The sequence below is a fragment of the Rhipicephalus microplus genome, chromosome 8 (assembly GCF_043290135.1).
Source record: "Rhipicephalus microplus isolate Deutch F79 chromosome 8, USDA_Rmic, whole genome shotgun sequence".
NCBI lineage: Eukaryota > Metazoa > Arthropoda > Arachnida > Ixodida > Ixodidae > Rhipicephalus > Rhipicephalus microplus.
The window spans coordinates 87,920,078-87,941,976 of NC_134707.1; the positions used below are offsets into that span (position 1 = coordinate 87,920,078).

The 21,899-nt window shown below is 47.5% G+C and overlaps 1 protein-coding gene across 1 annotated transcript in view; it reads left to right on the plus strand.

Moving 5' to 3' along the window:
* LOC119163875 (WD repeat-containing and planar cell polarity effector protein fritz) overlaps positions 1-21,899 on the plus strand; it is a 77,498-nt gene that overhangs the window by 29,960 nt on the left and 25,639 nt on the right. The window contains exons 15-20 of the mRNA XM_037415950.2: positions 277-348; positions 1,927-2,018; positions 2,397-2,501; positions 14,997-15,102; positions 16,461-16,575; positions 17,007-17,130. Of these exons, the coding sequence (XP_037271847.1) occupies positions 277-348; positions 1,927-2,018; positions 2,397-2,501; positions 14,997-15,102; positions 16,461-16,575; positions 17,007-17,130 (614 nt within the window). The remainder of the gene's footprint in view (positions 1-276; positions 349-1,926; positions 2,019-2,396; positions 2,502-14,996; positions 15,103-16,460; positions 16,576-17,006; positions 17,131-21,899) is intronic.

Below are 21,899 nucleotides of genomic sequence, written 5' to 3' on the forward strand. Positions count from 1 at the left end.
AGTTTCATTTAACAGATTTCTGTTTACTGAGAGTCTACTTTAGTATGTTGCTATTGAATTTGCATCAATTTATGCGGTTGTAAATGCATTGCTACATTCTCGCTGAGAAATGCATATTTCAAATGCTACCAAATCGTGTAGCAGTCCTCGGTGAACATAGAAGAGGAATAGCCATGCAGAATCAAGCTCTTAATTAAGTATATGTTCAGGAGAACAGAAATGCCTTCACTTGATAATTGTGTCATTGGGTCACTCACTATTGATCGTCACTTATAGGTTGGAACAAAAGTCACCTGGCATCCGAGCGGCTCTGTTGTGTTTTTTGCCTCAGAAGAAGGACAGCTTCAGGTAAGACCTTCGTAGGCTTCATTATCTGCCTTGTTTAATTAAGTTCTTGTTGATAGTTTCACATGTTCATCAGGCACATGCATGGCAAGGACTAAAATTCAACAGATGTCATGTTGAAAACAATGATAAAAACTGGGATGCGGCCACTGAAGTCAATTTTCGCAGTGACCTTAAAGGCCTTCATGAGGCTATTACATTAGGGAAGCCCTAATAATCGACATCAAGCATTTTTGAAAGATTGTGTAGAATAAAATTAATTGGCATTTCCACAAAATTTTTGACATTTGTAGAGTTGAATGCATCTAAAGTATTAAGCGTACAGCTTTGTAGTAACTCTATCGACTAAAGATTGTATTAAATCTAAAGTAGATAAAATTCATACAGTATACAGTTGTGTCAAAGATACCATTAAGCATTATAATAATTTCATGTGCACAGTGAGTTCATGTTTTGCAGTTGTGAGATTGAGATCGTATACTTTAATAGATGCCATTGACAGAGCTGGAATAATTTTGGTGCTATGTCATGAACTTGTCAACAGTGATCTCATTGCTTTTTTTTTTTTAACTTTACAAGCGTTGATCATTCATGTCAAAATCCTCATTTGACATTGTGCTACCTACTGTACATAATTGTTACAATGTTACTTTCTCAATTTCAACAAGCTTTCTACCAATTAGTTCTGTAGTTTTCTCATAAAGACATGTCAGTAAATCCAGTGAACAGTAATAATAAAAGTAATAACATACCTATGTTTGATAGGGATGCAGAAGTTGATGTCAAGTTTGTCTTAGCTGTGCTTAATTACTATTTCTCGCTCACTGAAATAAAATTGTTCATATTTGGATGACATGTGTCTGCTTTACCTTTTGCTTGTCAGGTGTTTCTGGCTGTGACGCGCCCCCGGTGTTGGCTCGGTTCTGTGAATATCAGCTGCTGTTGAAACGCGGAGAATTAGAATGTTATGAAATCAAAACGATATTTCCTGAAAGTGGATTACAACAACTTCGTTTGCTGCCAATAACAGTAAGTAAGGCCGTGGAGATGCAGTGAAAGCAGCAATAGAGTCATGTCTGGGTCTACCAGAGAAACAACGTGCGCCCGGGAACATTATAGCAGACAAGCCAGCAGAATACAAAAAAAAAAGGCCCCTCCAAAGCCAACAGCAGATCGCAAAACAATCCTTGCACGCTTAATTACATGCGTGTGGAGCCACCAGGAAGCCATCAGCCAAGAAAGTTGGGCACAGTGACTTTGTACTCTTCAACATCTGTACCAGCATAGCAAGGGGCGAAAGTATGTGGTCTTAGAAATATTCGGCAGATGGTGCAGCTTGTGGGCCACGCTATGCAAGCCAGCATTACGCTTCGGTGTGAATTTTCAGACGCATAATAGAGATCGTACTGATGTTGTGCAACACTGCAAGTGAGAAATGCAAAAACATACCGGTATGTCATTGACCTCAAAAAGGTTAAAAAACTAGAATTGAGGAGGAAATGAGAAATGTTAGAATTTTGCTGTGCAGAATTAGGCTTGGTGCTTTATTTGTCATTCTTTATATTTTTTTCTTCAATGCAGTGCTTCGACACAGCGCTGTCCACAATACAGCTGAGGCTTAATGATGAGTCCGCTACTGCGGCGCCGACACTGAATGTGGGCTCCTATCTCAGGTATGCTCATAATGTCTTTGACATTGCAGGCAGCTAATGGCATTGTTGTCTTTCATTGGCATACAATAAGTCTTTCATGTTCCTTCTTTGTTAAAAATTGATCGATTGATGGATTCATTCTTTGGGACATCAAGCAGTATTAATAGACATTTAAATATTTGTATTCTTCACCAAAAATATAAGTCGCTAATGAGGTGCTCTCAGTTCTTTTTAATGCTTTTTGATTCTTAACCCTCCTGCTTGTGTGTGCCAGCTGTTGCATCAGAGAAAGAAATCGTTCATGATTAACATCAACTGTCTTGACCTTTCAGTGCAGTATCCTGGTACGCTTACATTGACGGGCACATCGCTCATCTTACTCTCTCTCAACTTTTCCAGCAACGGTGGTTCCTTGCATCGGTTGATGTGGCAGTCAAGCGGAGACGCCGTCTTCCGCTGCCCGACGGCTGCCACCTTCAACTGTGCTGCCTTGTTGTTTGACGGGTGAGTCTGGGCAACGGCACTGGACTTGTGTTCATTGCTGTGGAATGCTAGTTATGGCACTCAGCTACTGACCTGAAGTTCGCGGGTTTGATCCCGGCCACAGCGTTAGCATTTAGATGGAGGCGATACGTTAGAGGCCCATGTACTTTGCCATGTCACTGCACATCAAAGAAGGTCACTACAGCATCTCCCATAATCATATTGCCACGTTCCATTTCCCAAGTTTTTGTTATCGTCCGAAAACACCGCACGATTCTCAGCGCAAACCGCGCCTGCAGTTTTCTAGAAGGTTCCGGACTGTAGTAGATCATTTCGATAAGATCACGCCCACTGTGCGAACGGTACAGATTGTTCTGGAAGCTACGCCACCGCCAGCGATAACGCTAGAACATTCGACGGCAAGAGTATAAATGCCGACGCGCTTCGCCGCTTGTCAGTTGTTGATCAAAGGCCGACGCTCCGTTCGCCGCTATCAGTCCGAGACTGCTATCTGTGCGAGACTGCTGCTGTAATTGGACTTTCAGTTTACCGAGCACAGGTTCGCCCAAATAAACAGTTAAATCCTAACACGAAGTCTCCTCTCTTCGGCCACGTCACGACCCCGTGACATCTGGTGGAGGTGCTGCTTCGTTCATGTACCGGACGCCCCCGTCAAGCCGTGAACCCAGCCCACGTCGCGTAGAAGACACCGACGCCAACCAGGAGCAGCGAACAAGCCACCGACAGCAAGGGACACCACCGGAGTACGGGCTTCTACAAGACAAGGCGCGGAAGACCAAGGCCATGACCGCGACTGCAGCGACAATGACAACCGCAGCGTCCCAGCCCACGATGGTCATGCATCAACCCAGGGAACCACCAATTTTCCATGGGTCATCGTTCGAACACCCGGAGTCCTGGCTGGAGACATACGACCGTGTGGCCGCCCTCAACCACTGGGACCATGACGAAAAGCTGCGTCGTGTGTTCTTCCATTTGGAAGACACCGCAAGGACTTGGCTTGAAAATCGGGAGTCCACGCTCCGAACGTGGGATGTTTTCTGCGGCGCATTCCTTCAAACGTACGCGAGCGTCGCTCGCAAAGAGAGGGCCGCTGCTTTATTAGAGACTCGGGTTCAGCTACCAAATGAAAATGTCGCCATTTTCACAGAAGAAATGACCCGACTATTCCGTCACGCTGATCCAGACATGCCTGAGGAGAAAAAAGTTCGTTTCCTCATGCGAGGGGTCAAACAGGAGCTCTTCGCGGGACTGATGAGAAACCCACCGATAACCGTCCAAGAATTTGTAGCAGAAGCGACCACTATCGAAAAGACCCTGGACATGCGCACCAGACAGTATAATCGTCGCCTGACTGCAGACTGCGCTGCTGCTCAAGCCAGTAACTCCGGAGACCTGCGTGAAACGATCCGAGCGATCGTGCGGGAAGAGCTGCGCAAGCTGTTGCCTTCGGCCCAGCCTCAAGTGGATTCAATTGCCGACATTGTGCGAGAAGAAGTTTGGCAATCGCTTCAAATTCCCCACGCACCGCTGCCCAAGCCGGAAGCTATGAGCTACGCCGCTGCACTGCGCCACAACGCTCCTCCCCGTCCACGCCAAAACGCCGCCCCATCGCACTTCCGTCGACAGACGCCACCGCCGCCACCACCCCCACCGACGTCATACCGTTCGCCAGCGGCCCAGCGCAGTGCACCAAGGAAGACTGACGTCTGGCGTACCCCTGACCATCGCCCGCTCTGCTACCACTGCGGCGAGGCTGGACACAGATACCGCCGTTGCCAGTACCGACAGATGGGACTGCGTGGCTTCGCCGTCAATGCACCGCGTCCACAACCAGGAGAACGACCACGTGACATCGCCGACTACCTGACAGGAACTCGGTGGACACCACGAAGCCCTTCGCGTTCGCCGTCGCCCAGCCGCCGCACGTCACCGCACCACCGGCAGTACTCTGGCCCAACGCGGAGCCGGTCTCCTAGCCCGCATCCGGGAAACTAAAGGCAGCAACCGGTGGAGGTGCGGTTGCTGTGCGACGAACTACCGAAGATCCTCCTACGACGACGACGCCGCGACGGAGCTTTCCGAACACAACGCCAGCCAGGCAAAGCCCTGACGGCGAAAGCTCATTTACCGAAGGTGGCCTGACGACGCAGCATGGAAGCAGCGGAACAAGCCGACGCAGCCGTGACCCGACGCCACGCCCTAACTGTAATGCGAGACGGCGAACTAGCGACCTCGACGTTCTTATCGACGGCCACAGTGTGACTGCTCTCGTCGATACTGGAGCCGACTATTCTGTCATCAGTGGGTCGTTCGCCGCGAAGTTAAAAAAAGTTAGGACAGCTTGGAAAGGCCCTGAAATCCGCACAGCCGGAGGTCATCTCGTAACGCCTGCAGGAATCTGCACAGCGAGAGTCACCATTAACGGCCGTATTTATCCTACAGACTTCGTAGTCCTACAGCGTTGCTCGAGAGATGTCATCCTTGGCATGGACTTCTTATGCCTCCATGGTGCTGTCATCAACCTAAAAACAAAGTCGATAACGTTATCCACAGAAGAAGCACTACCGCCGCGCACGCCGTCAGGACACCATGCCTTGAATGTGCTGGAAGAACAAGTCACCATTCCGCCTCGCTCAAGCGTCATTATTTCAGTCGGCGCTCCTAAATCACCTGACTTGGAAGGCGTCGTTGAAGGCAGTCAGCATCTGTTGGTCACCCGAAATATTTGCGTCGCAAGAGGAATGGCAGAGCTGCGGGGAGGCAAAGCAACGGTTTTGCTCACGAATTTCAGCAATGAGTACAAACATGTGAACAAAGGAACAACAGTCGCATACATCGAAGAAATTGTCGATGCCACCAGTGCTTTCGCCCTTGCCGATTCTGTGGAGCCTGCTCAGAGGAACCAAGCCCCTCCCCTAGCTTTCGACGTCAATCCCAGACTTCCGAACGCTAAGCAAGAACAGCTCAAGGCCCTGCTCCTGCAATACGAAGATTGCTTTTCGTCGTCATCGAAAATTCGGCAGACCCCAATCACGAAACATCGCATCATAACCGAAGAAAATGCCAGACCACTCCGTCAGAGTCCGTACAGGGTTTCGACGCGAGAACGTGAGGCCATGAAGAGACAAGTTGATGAAATGCTGCGGGATGACATTATTCAGCCGTCCAAGAGTCCATGGGCATCCCCCGTGGTGTTAGTGAAGAAAAAGGATGGGACCCTACGTTTCTGCGTCGATTATCGCCGCCTGAACAAAATCACAAGAAAGGACGTGTATCCCCTCCCACGAATAGACGACGCACTTGATCGGCTCCATAACGCCAAGTACTTTTCGTCAATGGACCTTAAGACTGGCTATTGGCAAATTGAAGTCGACGAAAGAGACCGAGAGAAGACGGCGTTCATAACACCGGACGGCCTCTTCGAGTTTAAGGTGATGCCCTTCGGCCTTTGCTCAGCGCCTGCAACGTTTCAACGCGTTATGGATACAGTACTGGCAGGATTGAAGTGGCAGACTTGCCTTGTGTACTTGGACGACGTCGTCGTGTTTTCCTCAAGTTTCGACGAGCATCTTCGGCGCCTTGAAGCTGTACTTCAAGCCATCAAGACTTCCGGACTCACACTGAAGCCAGAAAAGTGCAGATTTGCGTATGAGGAGCTCTTGTTTCTGGGGCACGTTATCAGCAAGTCTGGAGTTCGTCCCGATCCACGGAAAACAGCCGCCATCGCCGACTTCCCGCCGCCCACTGACAAGAAGGCCGTGCGCCGATTTCTGGGCCTGTGCGCCTATTATAGGCGGTTCGTGAAAAACTTCGCCCGCATCGCCGATCCTCTCACTAACCTTACCAAGGCCGACGTGGAGTTTAAGTGGGAAACGCCGCAGGAACACGCTTTCCAGGAGCTTAAACATCGCCTCCAGACGCCTCCGTTACTTGCCCATTTCGACGAATTCGCCGAGACAGAAATACATACTGACGCAAGCAGCGTAGGTCTTGGCGCCGTTCTTGTGCAGAGGGCTGACGGACTTGAAAGGGTTATTAGTTACGCCAGCCGATCGCTATCCAAAGCAGAAGCAAATTATTCCACAACAGAAAAGGAGTGCCTCGCCATCATCTGGGCTACGTCGAAATTTCGCCCCTACCTCTACGGCAGGCCCTTCAAAGTTGTGAGCGACCACCACGCATTGTGTTGGCTAGCCACCTTGAAGGACCCCTCAGGTCGCCTCGCACGATGGAGCCTGAGACTTCAAGAATATGACATTACTGTCATTTACAAGTCCGGCAAAAAACACTTTGACGCCGACTGTCTGTCTCGTGCGCCTGTCGACCAACCGCTACCCGACGACCCGGATGACGACTACTTCTTAGGAACGATAACTACCGACGACTTCGCTGAACGACAGAGGGCCGACCCGGAACTTAAGGCCCTAATAGAATACCTCGAAGGCAGGACCGCCGAAGTCCCGAAGATATTCAAGCGCGCACTTGCGTCGTTCTTTCTACGAAACGGTCTTCTACAAAAGAAAAACTTTTCACCGCTTCGAGCTAAGTACCTTCTTGTGGTGCCTTCAGCTCTGCGACCAGAACTCCTGCAGGCCCTTCACGATGATCCGACGGCAGGGCACCTCGGTGTTTCTCGCACGCTCGCGAGGATACAAGAAAGGTACTACTGGCCACGTCTTACCACCGACGTCACTCGTTATGTGAGAACATGCCGGGACTGTCAGCGACGCAAGACACCGCCGACAAGGCCAGCGGGACTTCTGCAGCCAATTGATCCACCTTGCCGACCTTTCCAGCAGATTGGTATGGACCTACTGGGGCCGTTCCCGACGTCGGCTTTCGGAAACAAGTGGATCGTGGTAGCTACCGACTACCTCACCCGCTACGCCGAGACAAAAGCCCTGCCAAAAGGCAGTGCATCCGAAGTAGCTAAATTCATCGTCGAAAATATCGTCCTACGTCATGGCGCCCCAGAGGTCCTTATCACCGACAGAGGAACGGCATTCACTGCCGACTTAACTCAAGCAATCTTGGCATACAGCCAAACAAACCACCGCCGGACGACAGCGTACCACCCACAGACCAACGGCCTCACCGAGCGGCTTAACAAGATGATCGCCGACATGCTGTCAATGTACGTCGATGTCGAACACAAGACGTGGGACGCCATTCTTCCGTATGTGACCTTCGCATACAACACGGCGGTGCAGGAGACGACGCAGATATCGCCATACAAATTGGTCTACGGAAGGAGCCCGGCAACGACGCTCGATGCCATGTTACCCAACGTCACCGACGAAGAAAACCTGGATGTGAGCGGGTACCTTCAACGCGCCGAAGAAGCCCGACAACTTGCGCGTCTCCGTATCAAGAATCAACAGAGGACCGACAGCCACCGTTACAACCTTCGACGACGCTTCGTGGAATACCAGCCCGGTGAACGTGTTTGGGTGTGGACGCCGATACGTCGACGTGGACTAAGTGAAAAGCTTCTGCGACGGTACTTCGGACCGTACAAGGTGGTTCGACGTCTCGGCCCACTTGATTACGAGGTTGTCCCCGACGGCATCACGAACTCTCAACGACGCCGATCGCGACCTGAAGTCGTCCATGTGGCGCGCCTCAAGCCGTTTCATGTGCGTTAACAAACTGAACTAGTGTTTTTTTTGTATTATTGTTGTATCGTAATTTATTCATTGTACTTTCTTGCATTATTATTGTACTTTCATCTTTAGTTAAAGCATCGGGACGATGCCTTTTTTCAGAGGGGGGCAATGCCACGTTCCATTTCCCAAGTTTTTGTTATCGTCCGAAAACACCGCACGATTCTCAGCGCAAACCGCGCCTGCAGTTTTCTAGAAGGTTCCGGACTGTAGTAGATCATTTCGATAAGATCACGCCCACTGTGCGAACGGTACAGATTGTTCTGGAAGCTACGCCACCGCCAGCGATAACGCTAGAACATTCGACGGCAAGAGTATAAATGCCGACGCGCTTCGCCGCTTGTCAGTTGTTGATCAAAGGCCGACGCTCCGTTCGCCGCTATCAGTCCGAGACTGCTATCTGTGCGAGACTGCTGCTGTAATTGGACTTTCAGTTTACCGAGCACAGGTTCGCCCAAATAAACAGTTAAATCCTAACACGAAGTCTCCTGTCTTCGGCCACGTCACGACCCCGTGACAATATTATGGTCTTGGAATGTAAAATCCCGAATATTACCTTTATTATTATTGTTAGTAGTGTAGTGAAGAAGAAGAGCTTCAGCGGCATTTCTCGGCGCAACAGGGGCATCGCCATCAGTATAAGCTCGTGCTTGCTGCGCTTGGCCGGACGCTGCTGACTGCTTCGCTTTCTGTGTTCTGCGCTGCTAATAAACCCCGTTACAAGTGGTGGATTCTGCTGGGTTTCGATCACCCTGGAGCTTCGGAATCGCATTTTACCATCCATTATGCCTACCGATGCAAGCGCCACTCCAACTCCTCCACTGGCACCGCCTACTGTTCTCTGCGCCGGTTCTCTGCATCTGCGAGATCCCCCTGTCTTCTCAGGCACAGAAGACAAGGACGTTGACGACTGGATTTCAATGTACGAGCGAGTGAGTACTCACAACAAATGGGATGACACCGCCAAGTTGGCCTACGTCTCTTTCTACCTGTCGGACGTGGCCAAGCTGTGGTTTATAAACCACGAAGCGGAACTCCCTACAATGTCGGTCTTCAAAACGAGCCTCACACAAGTTTTCGGGCGGCCTGAGGTACGCAAACGCCGTGCCGAACAACGCTTACATACTCGGTCCCAGCAGCTTGGTGAGAATTTCACAAGCTATATTGAGGACGTTCTGGACCTTTGCAAGCGAGTGAACGAGTCACTGTCCGAAGAGCTTAAGATCAAGCATATCATGAAGGGCATTGAGGACGACGCTTTCCAAATGTTGCTTTCTAAGAGTCCTCGCACTGTCCTAGAACTGACCGAGTTATGCCAGAGTTTTGACGAGTTGCGCAGGCAAAGTCTTTCCACCCGACGTCCCTCGGTGCTCGACGACTCTTCGTCCAGCCTTTCCACCCTTGGCATAGGAGAAGACCATGCCCCTCTTCTCTCCAAGATCCAAGAGTTCATCCGCGCTGAGGTCGCTCGTCAGCTCTCTTTGATGTCCTGTGTACCCGATCAACCACGCAGATCGCCGTCTACACTCCGCGACTTCATTCAAGACCAGGTCGCACAAGTTCTTCCTCCCGCCCGTGGACCTCCCCCAGTCGCCGCACCTCTCACGTACGCCGAAGCCGTTGCTCGACCTCGACAGCCTGCGTTCCAGCCAGCGCCTATGTATTCGCCGCCGCCCTTTTCGCCGCCGACCTATTCACCGCCGACCTATTCACCGCCGCCTATGCCGATGCCACCTCGGCCGCAGTTTTCTGCCCCCCAGCCGCAAGTCGGAGTCTACTCCGACCAATGGCGGACCTACGACAACCGTCCCATATGTTTTGCTTGTGGTGGTGTTGGCCACGTGGCACGTTATTGTCGTCGTCGCCAGGCTGCCCAGAACATTCGACGAATGCCCTCTTTCGACCCTCAGTTTTCGTCTACGCCTTCAAGCCCTCCTTCCTCTTCCTTTCCTTCTGATCGTCCACACGGCCCGACCCGCCGCTTCCCATCTCCACGTCGACGTTCGCTTTCCCCTATGCGTCGCCGTTCCGGACCCACCGACCAGGAAAACTAACGGCCGCAGTTCCCGAGGCACGAACTGCGTCCCCGTCGCCATGCACAAGTCCTCGCCCCTGTCCAGCTAACGTCATTGAAGTGTCAGTCGATGGTATCGTCGTCATGGCGCTTGTTGACACCGGAGCCGCTCTATCCGTCCTGTCCATGAACCTGTGCCGCAAACTCCGCAAAGTTCTGACGCCATTATCCGGCCTCTCTCTTAGAACGGCTAACGCAGAAAGTGTAACACCTTTCGCAGCCTGCACCACACGAGTCGTCATCGAAAGGATTGTGTATATCGTCGAATTCGTAGTGCTGCCCTCGTGTTCCCATGACATGATACTCGGCTGGGACTTCTTTGCGAATAATAATGCCGTCATTCACTGCTGTCGCGCTGAACTTGAGCTATCTGCACTTCCTGATGTTGACGCTGTCGAAGCCTCCCTGCCGTGTTATAAACTGTTTGTTTCCGACGACACCACCGTACCACCGCGTTCTTGTCTGCTGGTAACTGTGTCGTGTGACGCTATTTCCGACGGTGATGTTTTATTTACGCCCTCTGCCCTGTTCATTCAACGCAAATGTTCTCCACTGCCCATTGCTCTCCTTACTCTCCACCATGGCGTCACGAAGACGCACGTGTACAATACGCTAGAAGGGCCTTTACCTTTATTCTATGGTGAATGTCTCGGTCACGTGCATCCGATCGACGCCCGTCACATTTTTGACGCTCCATCTAGTTTACTTTCTACGGACATCAGCGCACTCATTTCTGACTCTGTTGTTGACCAGTCACTCCTTGACGCTTTCCACCGCTCCATCGATGTCGCAACGTCTTCGTCAGAACGAAGCCAGTTAGTGAACCTGCTCCAAAAGTTTCGTACTTCTTTTGACAGCCACGCTTCTGGCCTCAGTCGCACATCGAACATATCTCACAAGAGTGACACAGGAAGCCATACGCCTCTACGGCAGCGCCCCTACCGAGTCTCAGCGTCGGAGCGCCGTGTTATTGACGACCAGGTTGCTGACATGCTCCAGCGGGGTATTGTACAGCGTTCTAACAGTCCCTGGGCGTCACCGGTCGTTCTTGTTAAAAAGAAGGACGGCTTCATTCGGTTCTGTGTGGACTATCGACGTTTAAACAAGATCACCCGCAAGGACGTTTATCCGTTACCTCGAATAGACGACGCCCTTGACTGTTTGCAGGGAGCAGAATACTTCTCTTCGCTGGATTTACGGTCTGGATACTGGCAAGTTCCTATGGAAGCATCTGACCGACCGAAAACAGCATTTGTCACACCTGATGGGTTATACGAGTTTACCGTTATGCCTTTCGGCCTTTGTAACGCTCCAGCCACTTTTGAAAGAATGATGGACGCTATTTTACGAGGCCTCAAGTGGAACACATGTTTATGCTACCTCGATGACGTAGTTGTCTTTTCCACCGATTTCGACACCCATTTAAATCGTCTCGAGCACGTCCTCACACATCTCACCGACGCCGGCCTTTAACTCAACCTCAAGAAGTGTCGTTTTGGTGCTCGGCAGCTCACCATTCTTGGCCACGTCGTATCGCGGGACGGCATACTTCCCGACCCCGCCAAGCTTCGAGCAGTCGCCGATTTTCCGAAGCCAAAGAACTTGAAGGAACTTAGAAGTTTTGTCGGCTTGTCGTCATACTTCCGACGCTTTATTAGAAATTTTGCTTCCATATGTGCGCCCCTTACGGACCTTCTTAGCGGCGACAAGGACCTTTCCACCTGGTCACCAGCATGCGACGATGCATTCACCAAATTACGCCACCTGTTGACTTCACCACCCATCCTCTGCCACTACGATCCTGCCGCTCCCACGGATGTTCATATTGATGCCAGCGGTGTTGGACTTGGCGCTGTGCTCGCGCAACGAAAGGCAGGGTTTGATGAATATGTCGTCGCCTACGCAAGCCGTACTTTGACGAAAGCCGAGGCTAACTACTCCGTGACCGAGAAAGAGTGTTTAGCTATTATTTGGGCCCTTAGAAAATTTCGCCCCTACCTGCATGGTCACGCATTCGACGTCGTCACTGACCACCACGCCCTTTGTTGGCTATCCACACTTAAAGACCCTTCCGGACGACTTGCTCGCTGGGCGCTCAAACTTCAGGAATACGACATCCGCGTTATTTACAGATCTGGTCGTAAGCACACGGACGCCGATGCCCTTTCTCGCTCACCCATATCGGATGAAGGTGTTTGCCTCTCTTCCCTCGAGCCTGCACTTGCGTCATCCGCCTTGCGCAACATGACGGTGGAACAACGAAAGGATCCCTGGATCAGTGGCCTCATAAGCATTCTTTCTGATCCTCTCACTCCTTCGCCGTCTCGCGCTCTCCGCCGCCAGGCTAGCAACTTTTGCCTAAGGGATGATCTTCTTTATCGACGCAACTACCTTTCTGACGGTCGCAAGTGTCTCCTTGTGATACCCCGCCATCTTCGAGCTGCCATCTGCGAAGCTTTTCACGCGGACCCACAGTGCGCCCACGCAGGCCTCTTCAAGACATACGCTAGGCTTCGACTCAGATATTATTGGCGTGGCATGTATAACTACGTGCGAAAGTTCATTCGCTCGTGTGCTCAGTGCCAACGACAAAAGTTACCTCCCGGGCAAGTCTACCCGTCACAACCTCTTCCTTGTCCTAGTCGACCTTTTGATCGCGTCGGCATTGACATTTACGGACCACTACCATCAACTCTAGCTGGTAATCGCTGGATAATTGTTGCGATAGACCATCTGACACGCTATGCCGAAACAGCCGCGCTGCCGACTGCCACAGCCCGTGACGTTGGAACATTTCTGTTGCAACGTTTCATTCTGCGTCATGGTGCCCCTCGCGAGCTCTTAAGTGACAGAGGCCGTGCCTTCCTTTCTGACGCCTTGAAGGCATTACTCAACGAATGCCGAATCGTGCACCGCACAAGTACAGCGTACCACCCTCAAACAAATGGCATGACGGAGCGCTTCAACCGTACTCTTGGCAGTATGCTGTCGATGTACGTCGCCTCTGATCATTCAAATTGGGACCAAGTTCTCCCGTTCGTCACCTACGCGTATAATACTGCCGTACAAGCTACTACTGGGTTTTCGCCATACTTTCTTTTGTACGGACGAGAACCTTCAAATACAGTAGACACTATTCTTCCATATAAACCTTATGAGTCCGAAAGTACAACTCTGTCCGAAGCTGCCCGACATGCTGAAGAATGCCGCCAGCTTGCCCGCTCTTTTTCTACCGAGGACCAGTGGCAGCAGCAATCCCGCCAGACTGGGGACCGTTCGGCTCCAAACTTTCCACCTGGTTCATTAGTATGGCTTCGGGCACCTGCTACCGCGCCTGGCCGCTCCGCAAAACTTCTTCCCAAATACATCGGGCCATACCGCGTTGTAGAGCAAATGTCACTCGTCAACTATATCGTGGAGCCCATCATCCCATCCACAGACCTACGCTACCGCGGCCGCGACACTGTCCACGTCTCTCGTCTCAAGCCATATTACGACCCATTAGTCGTTTCTTCTCCCTAATCCGCCAGGATGGCGTCTTTTTGTGCGGAGGGCGATTGTAGTGAAGAAGAAGAGCTTCAGCGGCATTTCTCGGCGCATCAGGGGCATCGCCATCAGTATAAGCTCGTGCTTGCTGCGCTTGGCCGGACGCTGCTGACTGCTTCGCTTTCTGCGTTCTGCGCTGCTAATAAACCCCATTACAGTAGTAGTAGTAGTAGTAGTAGTAGTAGTAGTAGTAGTAGTAGTAGTAGTAGTAGTAGTAGTAGTAGTAGTAGTAGTAGTTTTGGACTAGTCTCTCAAGACTGCTGGAGGGCTCTAGCTAGACCTCTTATGGCCAACTGTACAAGAAACACAAGGGGGAGAGAGGAATGAATGATGGGCACAGACTAGCAAACCCAGAACATCGAATACCATCTACATTATAATCTTCAATCTTCTCTATCTAGGTGGGCCGGTGCAGGCTAGAAGATCGGACTGAATGAGGAATTGCTGAGCGCTTGTTCATTCATAAGCCCAGTAACAGTGGCAATGTCATTTATGATGCTGTCTAAGCTAGATATCTTTGCGCATGAACATCTTGGCCGACGCTCTCAAGTCTATCAACAATGCAGAAAAGCCGTCAGTCTGTGAGCTTTCACATTTTCTCTTTGTGTTATCATATTTATACGTGTTTCTGACCATAAATCTTCGGTCGCCGTTCTACCCCTGTTGTGTTCCTTTCTCGCTCTTAGTGTATTTTAAAAATTTTTTTTGTAGTAACTATTACCAACTCACCCGGCGCTTAGTTTTTCTCAGTCTTTGATGTGGGGGCTATTAAGTACGTTAAATTCAGGGTTATTGGGAGATACGATAATAAGGTTCGCTGTACTAGTGGACTCTAATAAATTTTGACTACCTGTAGCCTGTAGTTTACGTTAATGTGCACCACGGACACTTTTGCATTTTGGTTTCTTTCCCTTTAAGAAATGCTAGACGCTCAAATATTAATACAAAATATTCTCATAACAAACTTACATATTACATGAATCTAAAAAAATTCGTTATAAAGGTAAATTTCTTAACACTATATCTATTGCAAGACGATTCTTCGTTTATTTTGTTATAACCAATATTTCGTTAAATCCGGGTTCATTGTTTTGAGGTTTGAGTGTACCCTGCTGTGGCTGGCACAACAGTCATATGGGGGTTATGGCACGTAAAACATTGGCATTTGTTAATTATTAATCTCGAGCTGCGTCTTTTTCTCCGCTGCAGTGGCCCTCTGGCCATCCTCAAGTTACCACTCGGCCTGCTCACCAGAGGGCAGCTGGGACCACTTGAGCTTGTATCAGAATACTTGAAGCACCTGCAGATTGATGAGGTATGTTGATAGGTGTTTACTATGGACCGTAGCTTGTTTGTAATTAATTGCCATTGTGGAGAAATCCCTCAGTTTATTCGCTCGCACCTTCATCACTTCCTAACTAGAGAGTGTTAGTGCAGTCCTCTTAAAGGGTCAGGAAATAAAAATAATGACTTTATTTGGACTGACAAACTGCACTTGGAAAACTCTAATGCTACATGTTTCACTTTCTTAAGACTACATGTCTCACTTGCTTAAGTTCGTTAGCAGCAGAAAAAATCAAGGTTGAAGTTTCATTTTTAGATCTCGTGCCTCAATCTCCACATGCGTCGTAAAAAATATTTAAATATTTTTCGTATTTTCATGGCATTTTCATGCGTATTTCATGCTCGATGAAGTTTTTTGAAACTTCATATTCTGGGTCTTTGGCACCCACAGATGACAGTGTACCTCATTTTTACCAGAAGTTATGTCGGATCCAGTAGTTGTCTCCAAATTCAATTACGTCGCGGTGTTTGGTGCGGGAATCTCAACGTGGCATCTCCACCCACGTTTTCTCCCTTACTCGTGTCATCTCATGGTAAGAGTGGTGTTTTCGGGATTGTGAAACTGTACTTTACTAATAAGTGCAAAAATCGTTTTGCTCTTTCGTTACCCTTAAAGCAGCAAATGGGAACATGGGGCTTTATTAGATTAAAAATTGTGTAAGCTAGGTAGGCGTTCGGTGTGTCACAATCCAAAAGTATGAATACTGTCGCATGGTAGTAGCAACTGTGAAGAATGCGGCAGTCGCACTGGCCAAGGCAAAATGCTTCATTGGATGAACCTGTGCCCAGAAAACAAACTCGAAGTACAAGCGATTCACGCTGCAAACTGATGGCGGCGATCACAGTCATCGGTAATCTGATCATTGATAGAACGGGTTTTTTTATGTACCCATTGTCACACCTTCCGGTGTTATCTGGTGTTATATAACCCTCCAAACCTTCTTATAGTTTAGGTGGATTATGTGCAAGAAATTAGAGTATGTCCCCTGTGGAATGGAAGAACTTCTTTTAATTTTTTTTGAGGGCAAGAACTAGCACATAGCTTTGGTAACACAAAAAATAATGCATGATCAGTGAAATTGTGGGATTTCATTAAACTTACCCAATACAAGTCTGAAATGGAAGTAGTATATCATAGCAGAAGTGCCAGAAATGAACAAAGTATGTATCAGTGAGGTTCGACAAGGTCTTACTATGGTTGGCTCAGCTAACTGAAGAATGTTTGTCATGAATGCATATTTATACGTTGCATTCTACGCTAAATAAGGGTTGCAGAGCTTTTCGTTATCAGCGTGCGCTGTTTGTTCTGTGGCCTTGTGAACGTTTCAGGCCGTTCACCTCCTGTTGAGCCTTGACTGGGGCCGTGTTGCAGAGCTGACCTTCCTGTGCCTCGGCAAGATAGTCAACTACCTGCTTCGACAGCCCCTGGATTCTAAACGCGAAGGTCTGTAGTCTGGCCGCCACTTGAAGTTGTTATTACTCAACTAGAGGGGTAAATGCATTGTTAATAAGTGCCATACAATTTAGGTGCATTCAATTGTTCTGCTTTTAATGCATATAGCTTTTAATTTTTCTGGTGGTTCACACCCCTCATAAGTAAAAAAAAAAGTTTAAAGTTGTGCATTGTTACGTGCTTCACTATTAACCTGCAGTTTGAAGAGATGCACTAACTTTTAAAAGCATAACCATTACTTCAGCTTGCACAGTGAGCAGGAATAAGTATCAGCAGATCTGCAGTGACGTGCATCAAGTGTTTTTTTGGGCTATTTTTATGCTGCGCAGTTCCAAAATGTGTTGATGAAACACTTGTTTATTTTTCCGCTCTGATCGGAAGTTTATAAAAACCATTGGTAAATACAAGTAAATACCTTGCAGTTCAGCTGGAGACAGCGCTGGGAAGCTTCTATGGTCCTGCTCAGCCAATACCGGACTCGGTTGTTGCCGAATATGGCGTTCGCATCAGCCACCTGGCAAGGCGATTCTTTCATCATCTCTTGAGGTGTGATGCATAAAGTGATTTCGTAGTCATACTGCAGTGTTTTATGCATGCAGTTTCAGCCAGCAGTGTAAAGAGATACCTTGGAATGTCAACTGTGTTCAACCCTTTGGGGTCTGTTGTCGATCCCTGCCCGACAGCGGAGCACAGCCCCAGCGTTACGTGGTTGCGCAGTGCTCGAAAATTTATTTTCCAGTTGATTCACATGTGCGTTTTGTTGCTTCATTATGCGTGATCTGAAGAAGAATAGAGTTTTCTACAAATACTCCAGGAACTCTGCCGCTAGTGTACATGGGAGCTGCAACGCACGGCGCTTCATTGAGCACGGGAATAATTGGTAGTAGACAAATTTGTCTAATATTCGTACTTTCGGCTCCGTTTGGCTTCACGTGGCTTGGAGTTCTCTGTCACGAAACAACAACCTGCAAACGTTCGGCAGTTTCTCTTTGCCACCTCGACATTTTTAGTCTCACCTATTCAAATCGGCTTGCAAAGTTTACAATGGTTGGTTCTTTTATTCAAAACAAAACCAGAACACAACAATAAACAAGGCCACAAGTGCATTTGAAGCCCGCAAGCACAAAGACCGGGCAAGTCTGTGTACTGGCCATTATTCCCATGGTCGCTGAATGATCGCAGCACCCGTCTACTCTCTCCTCGAACATGCCAGCACAGCGGGAAAGTAGGCTCTGTTTGCCGATTTTATGGTTGCGGGCGCGTAAGATGTCTGTGTTATAACTGGTATTTTCCTTCGTGCGTCTATGCAATAAACGGTCTGCCTATACATTTTCTATGGGCAACATATCGGTGGTCAGAAAAAACGATACGCCAGGCCTGCACAAAAGGCGCAGCACAGTCACAGTGAAAGCTAGCAGAGCGGCCTTTCAGAGACTTTTCAAAACACTCATTGGGTAACTACTGCAAGCACACTTGCTTGATACCCACTAGGTCATATTTAATAAATTTGTTTGGGTAGTAGGCCGGCATTCGCTCTGCTATTTCTTGTCATTCTTCTGAGAAGCGTGGTATCCGCTAAACACTTGCAAAGAATTTTAAGCCAATTGTTCATGCAGTGGCTGACAACGATGAGGAATTATGGCTGAAGTGGGTATGAGCCACAGTTAATAGTGGAACAAGAACTAGCTTTTGTAATGGGTTAGAGCATTGGATGACCCACTCGTTACGCTACTCGCATTGTGCGACGACTACACTACTCGCATTGTGCGACGACTAGTTCTTTCGCTGTTTTAAAATGCTTTATAAGTCATAATAATGCGATTGCTTTCCCAACATCAAGAGGCAAGTTTGCCAACAAGTCATAAGCACCAGCGTAGCTCAGTGGTCGAATACTGGGCTGGCACCCAGCAGACCTGGGTTTTGAGCCCCACTGTGTCTTTGGGGCTAGGTTTTTTTTTTCTAATTCTGCACGATGTTACAGAGACCGGCGGTGGCGTACAACTGCGCGTGACTTAAGTTGGGATCTTATAACAGCTTTCACTGTAAAACCCACGTAATAACTGGTCCCGTGCTAAACGCGGTTACGTTATAAGTGGTCTGCACTGTATATGCAGGGTACACTCAAACCTCATCATAACGTCACACCTGCCACAAAAATACCTCGTTATATCCGAAAATTTGTTATAAACATATATTTTAGTACTGCATTTATCACAAAACTGATATTCACTTCTTTTATTATGACTGACAATTCGTTATATACATGTTAATTATAATGAGGTTTGAGTTTATTTACATGAGCGCAGAAAAAGTACTGACGGTTCTAAAGAAACTAGTTTTGACGACTGTTTTGCATATTGACTAGTGCGCCACCATAGTTTTGTAAGAAGAGCTTTTATTTATTCTTAGGTTGTAAACAACTATAGGTGTATATTGTGAACTACCATTGCTTCGACTTTATTCACTGAAGGCAGCCATAACTTGAAACTGTCGAGAAGCTGTTGTGAAAACCATGTGGTAGGCTTCCAGCTACAGACACTTTATAGCCACCTGTATGCTCACTGTTACGGCACAGTGGATGGAAAGAAGGCAGAAAAAAGGGTGAAAAAGTTGTACATGAACAAATATCAGTATTACTTAGAGACACTCAATCGCAAAGCATATATTAATGTAGTAAGAATGAGCAATGCTTTATTTTTCACTTGTTGCTACATAGATCATGGATTATAACCCCTTCGGGCACCAATTCTGATGCACATTTGGAAATACGTAAAATTGACATGACGTGATTCCAAGGCACTTAGTATTACATTCTAAAAAAGAAAATGAAGGAATATGGTGTTCTTTGTTATATTCAGTAATTAATTTTAATTAGCACATTAGGTATTTGATTATTCTGAAGTTATACAGCTTCAATCTTCATACGAAAATAATCGAATATTATATCAAAATATGGGCACAGTTTGTTTTTTGGTTGTATTCACTTTGAGCGGATAAAAAAAAGAATACTGTTGACGTTGGTTTTGGAACACGGCACATCGAATGTTCGTAGAACCTGATTGGTGTCTCCAGCAAAGCGATTCTTTGCATTAATATGGAGCAGAATGAAGTTTAATGACTGCTAGTTGTCCACTTAGAAAGCCTGCGCCAATGTGCACACCCCGTTTCAAGCCATTTGAAAAAACACGCACTGCGTGATGCGCCTCCTAAGTTTATGTGTATAATTGTACACGTGGCCGCTGAAGGGAATAATCAATGCAGGAACAGGCGCGCTTGTTTCCAAGTCTGTCAAGAGGGACAATTCACCATGCTGAGCAACATTGTAGAAATACAAAAATAATTATTCCAGATTCGTCATCTTTGTTTTACAGTGTAGTGTTTGCTTTTTTTGCATGTTTCCCATTGCACGTTGACTTGTTGAGAAGCATTTGTAATGCCGCTTACCACTAGGTGTTGTTCTCCTTAGGACGTCATTGGTACATTATTGTTGCAGGAATTCTAAAAACCTAGCCTGATCAGCATGACGACATAGTGTTCTAATTAGCATAGTGTAATCAAGCTAATTATTACGGCCTATGATATCACAAATTATATTTTTAAAGTTTTAAGTGTGCAAGAGATTATTAAATGTGTACCTTAGTCAAGTTTCCTCGTCATGAATCTGAGGGCTATTTGGTATGTACACTTGTGGTTTCAGAATGTGTTATAGCATTTTATTATAAATCGGAAATGTTTAAATGTGTCAACTTTAAAACCACCAGTTGTTTACTGATTTTTTACGATGATTCACTTCCTTCTTCCCTGCTTGACTGACAGAGCATGGCGCTACAAACTCTTGGAGTGATCCTAACCTCTTTCGGGTATGGCTGCATGGCTTCTTCCCACACAAGCACATTCACAAAAAAAAAAGCATGTCCATTGCTTCATCACGGTGATATCATTTCTTTAGTTTTCATGACCTTTGATATGATATGAGCACGGAACATGTTTGTATGTCTACAAACTTTTTAGGTTGGAGGTTCAGTGACTTGCAGTTATAAATGCTTTATGATGGAGATGATATGTAGAGGCACTCAGCTATTGAACTTTTGATTCAGAATAGAGAGCTTTAGTTGGTTAGATTTTACTGCTATACTTCTCTCCCTCCAACATTCTTATCTGGGTACTGTGCCATTGTGGCACTCCTCATAGATGGGCTGTGAACTTGGGTCCATAAAGGTTTTGAATCAATGTTTTTATTAGACTTTTAGTGCGATGCTGTGCTTTTTTGTTTTATTACCAAATAGACTGTTCAAGCATAGCAGTTCAAAGCAGGTTTGCCAAACCATATCCTTCATCCATAAACACTGAAACCTCATAATAACAAAGTTGCATCTTGCACGAAAAAAGTTTGTAGTATTCGAAAGGTTGTTATGATAGGTATATTCCTAACCCCAAATCTATCGCAAGACTGTTTTTCATTTACCGTGTTGTAACCAATATTTCGTTTTATACGAGTTAGTTAAATCAAGATTTGCGTGTATTCTTGCCCTACGCACTGGAACTCATATATGGGTCGGCAAACTGAGCACTGTTCAAGAGAGCACCGCAAAGTGTCGCGGAAGAAGCACTTGCTGTTGCGCTTGTTCGTGTCGTTTTGTGTGTCGTGACCTGATGTCCCAAACTGCTCACTCGGAATGGACACTGCTTTCCATAGTGTTATCAGGCATCGAATGCACTTTGCACCGAATCATGAATGCGGACTTGCACCGGCTGTCCCATATACTTTTATGGTGGTGGCAGTGTTTGCACGCTCACACTGTAAATGCATCTGCTTGCAGTTGCACCGCTGCTGCACAGTAGCATAATGAGTTACATTTAGTGTTGGAACACGTTTATGTGTGAATTTAGAAAAGATCGTAGAGTTGGGTCTGTGCGCTTCCAATGTTTGTTCACTTAAGGACTAGATATACGTCCAACGTGGTCAGCGCATCAGGTCTCGAACCCTGAGGTTGGGTATGCTTGGTGCACTGCGGTGAAGGCAACCCTTTCCTCACTCTGTAGTTCAGTGTACACACCGTGCCGCAATGAGTAGCTTCGTAGTAGCACATCCAGACTCTCTTCGTCGAATTACTCTGTGGCTCCGCGTTATTCGCTACATGCGCAGACAATTTTTTCGCTCTCAGCTTCGCTATTCATGCTTTTTGGTTCATGCGCTCGTTTTTTCTCACTCTCTGCACTGTTTAACTTTGCATCGGAAACGTTACCCCTCACAAGCATTGCTTTAAAGAATCTGGGAGCGAGAAAATAGGTACAAAGGTTGCATTAGAGATGAA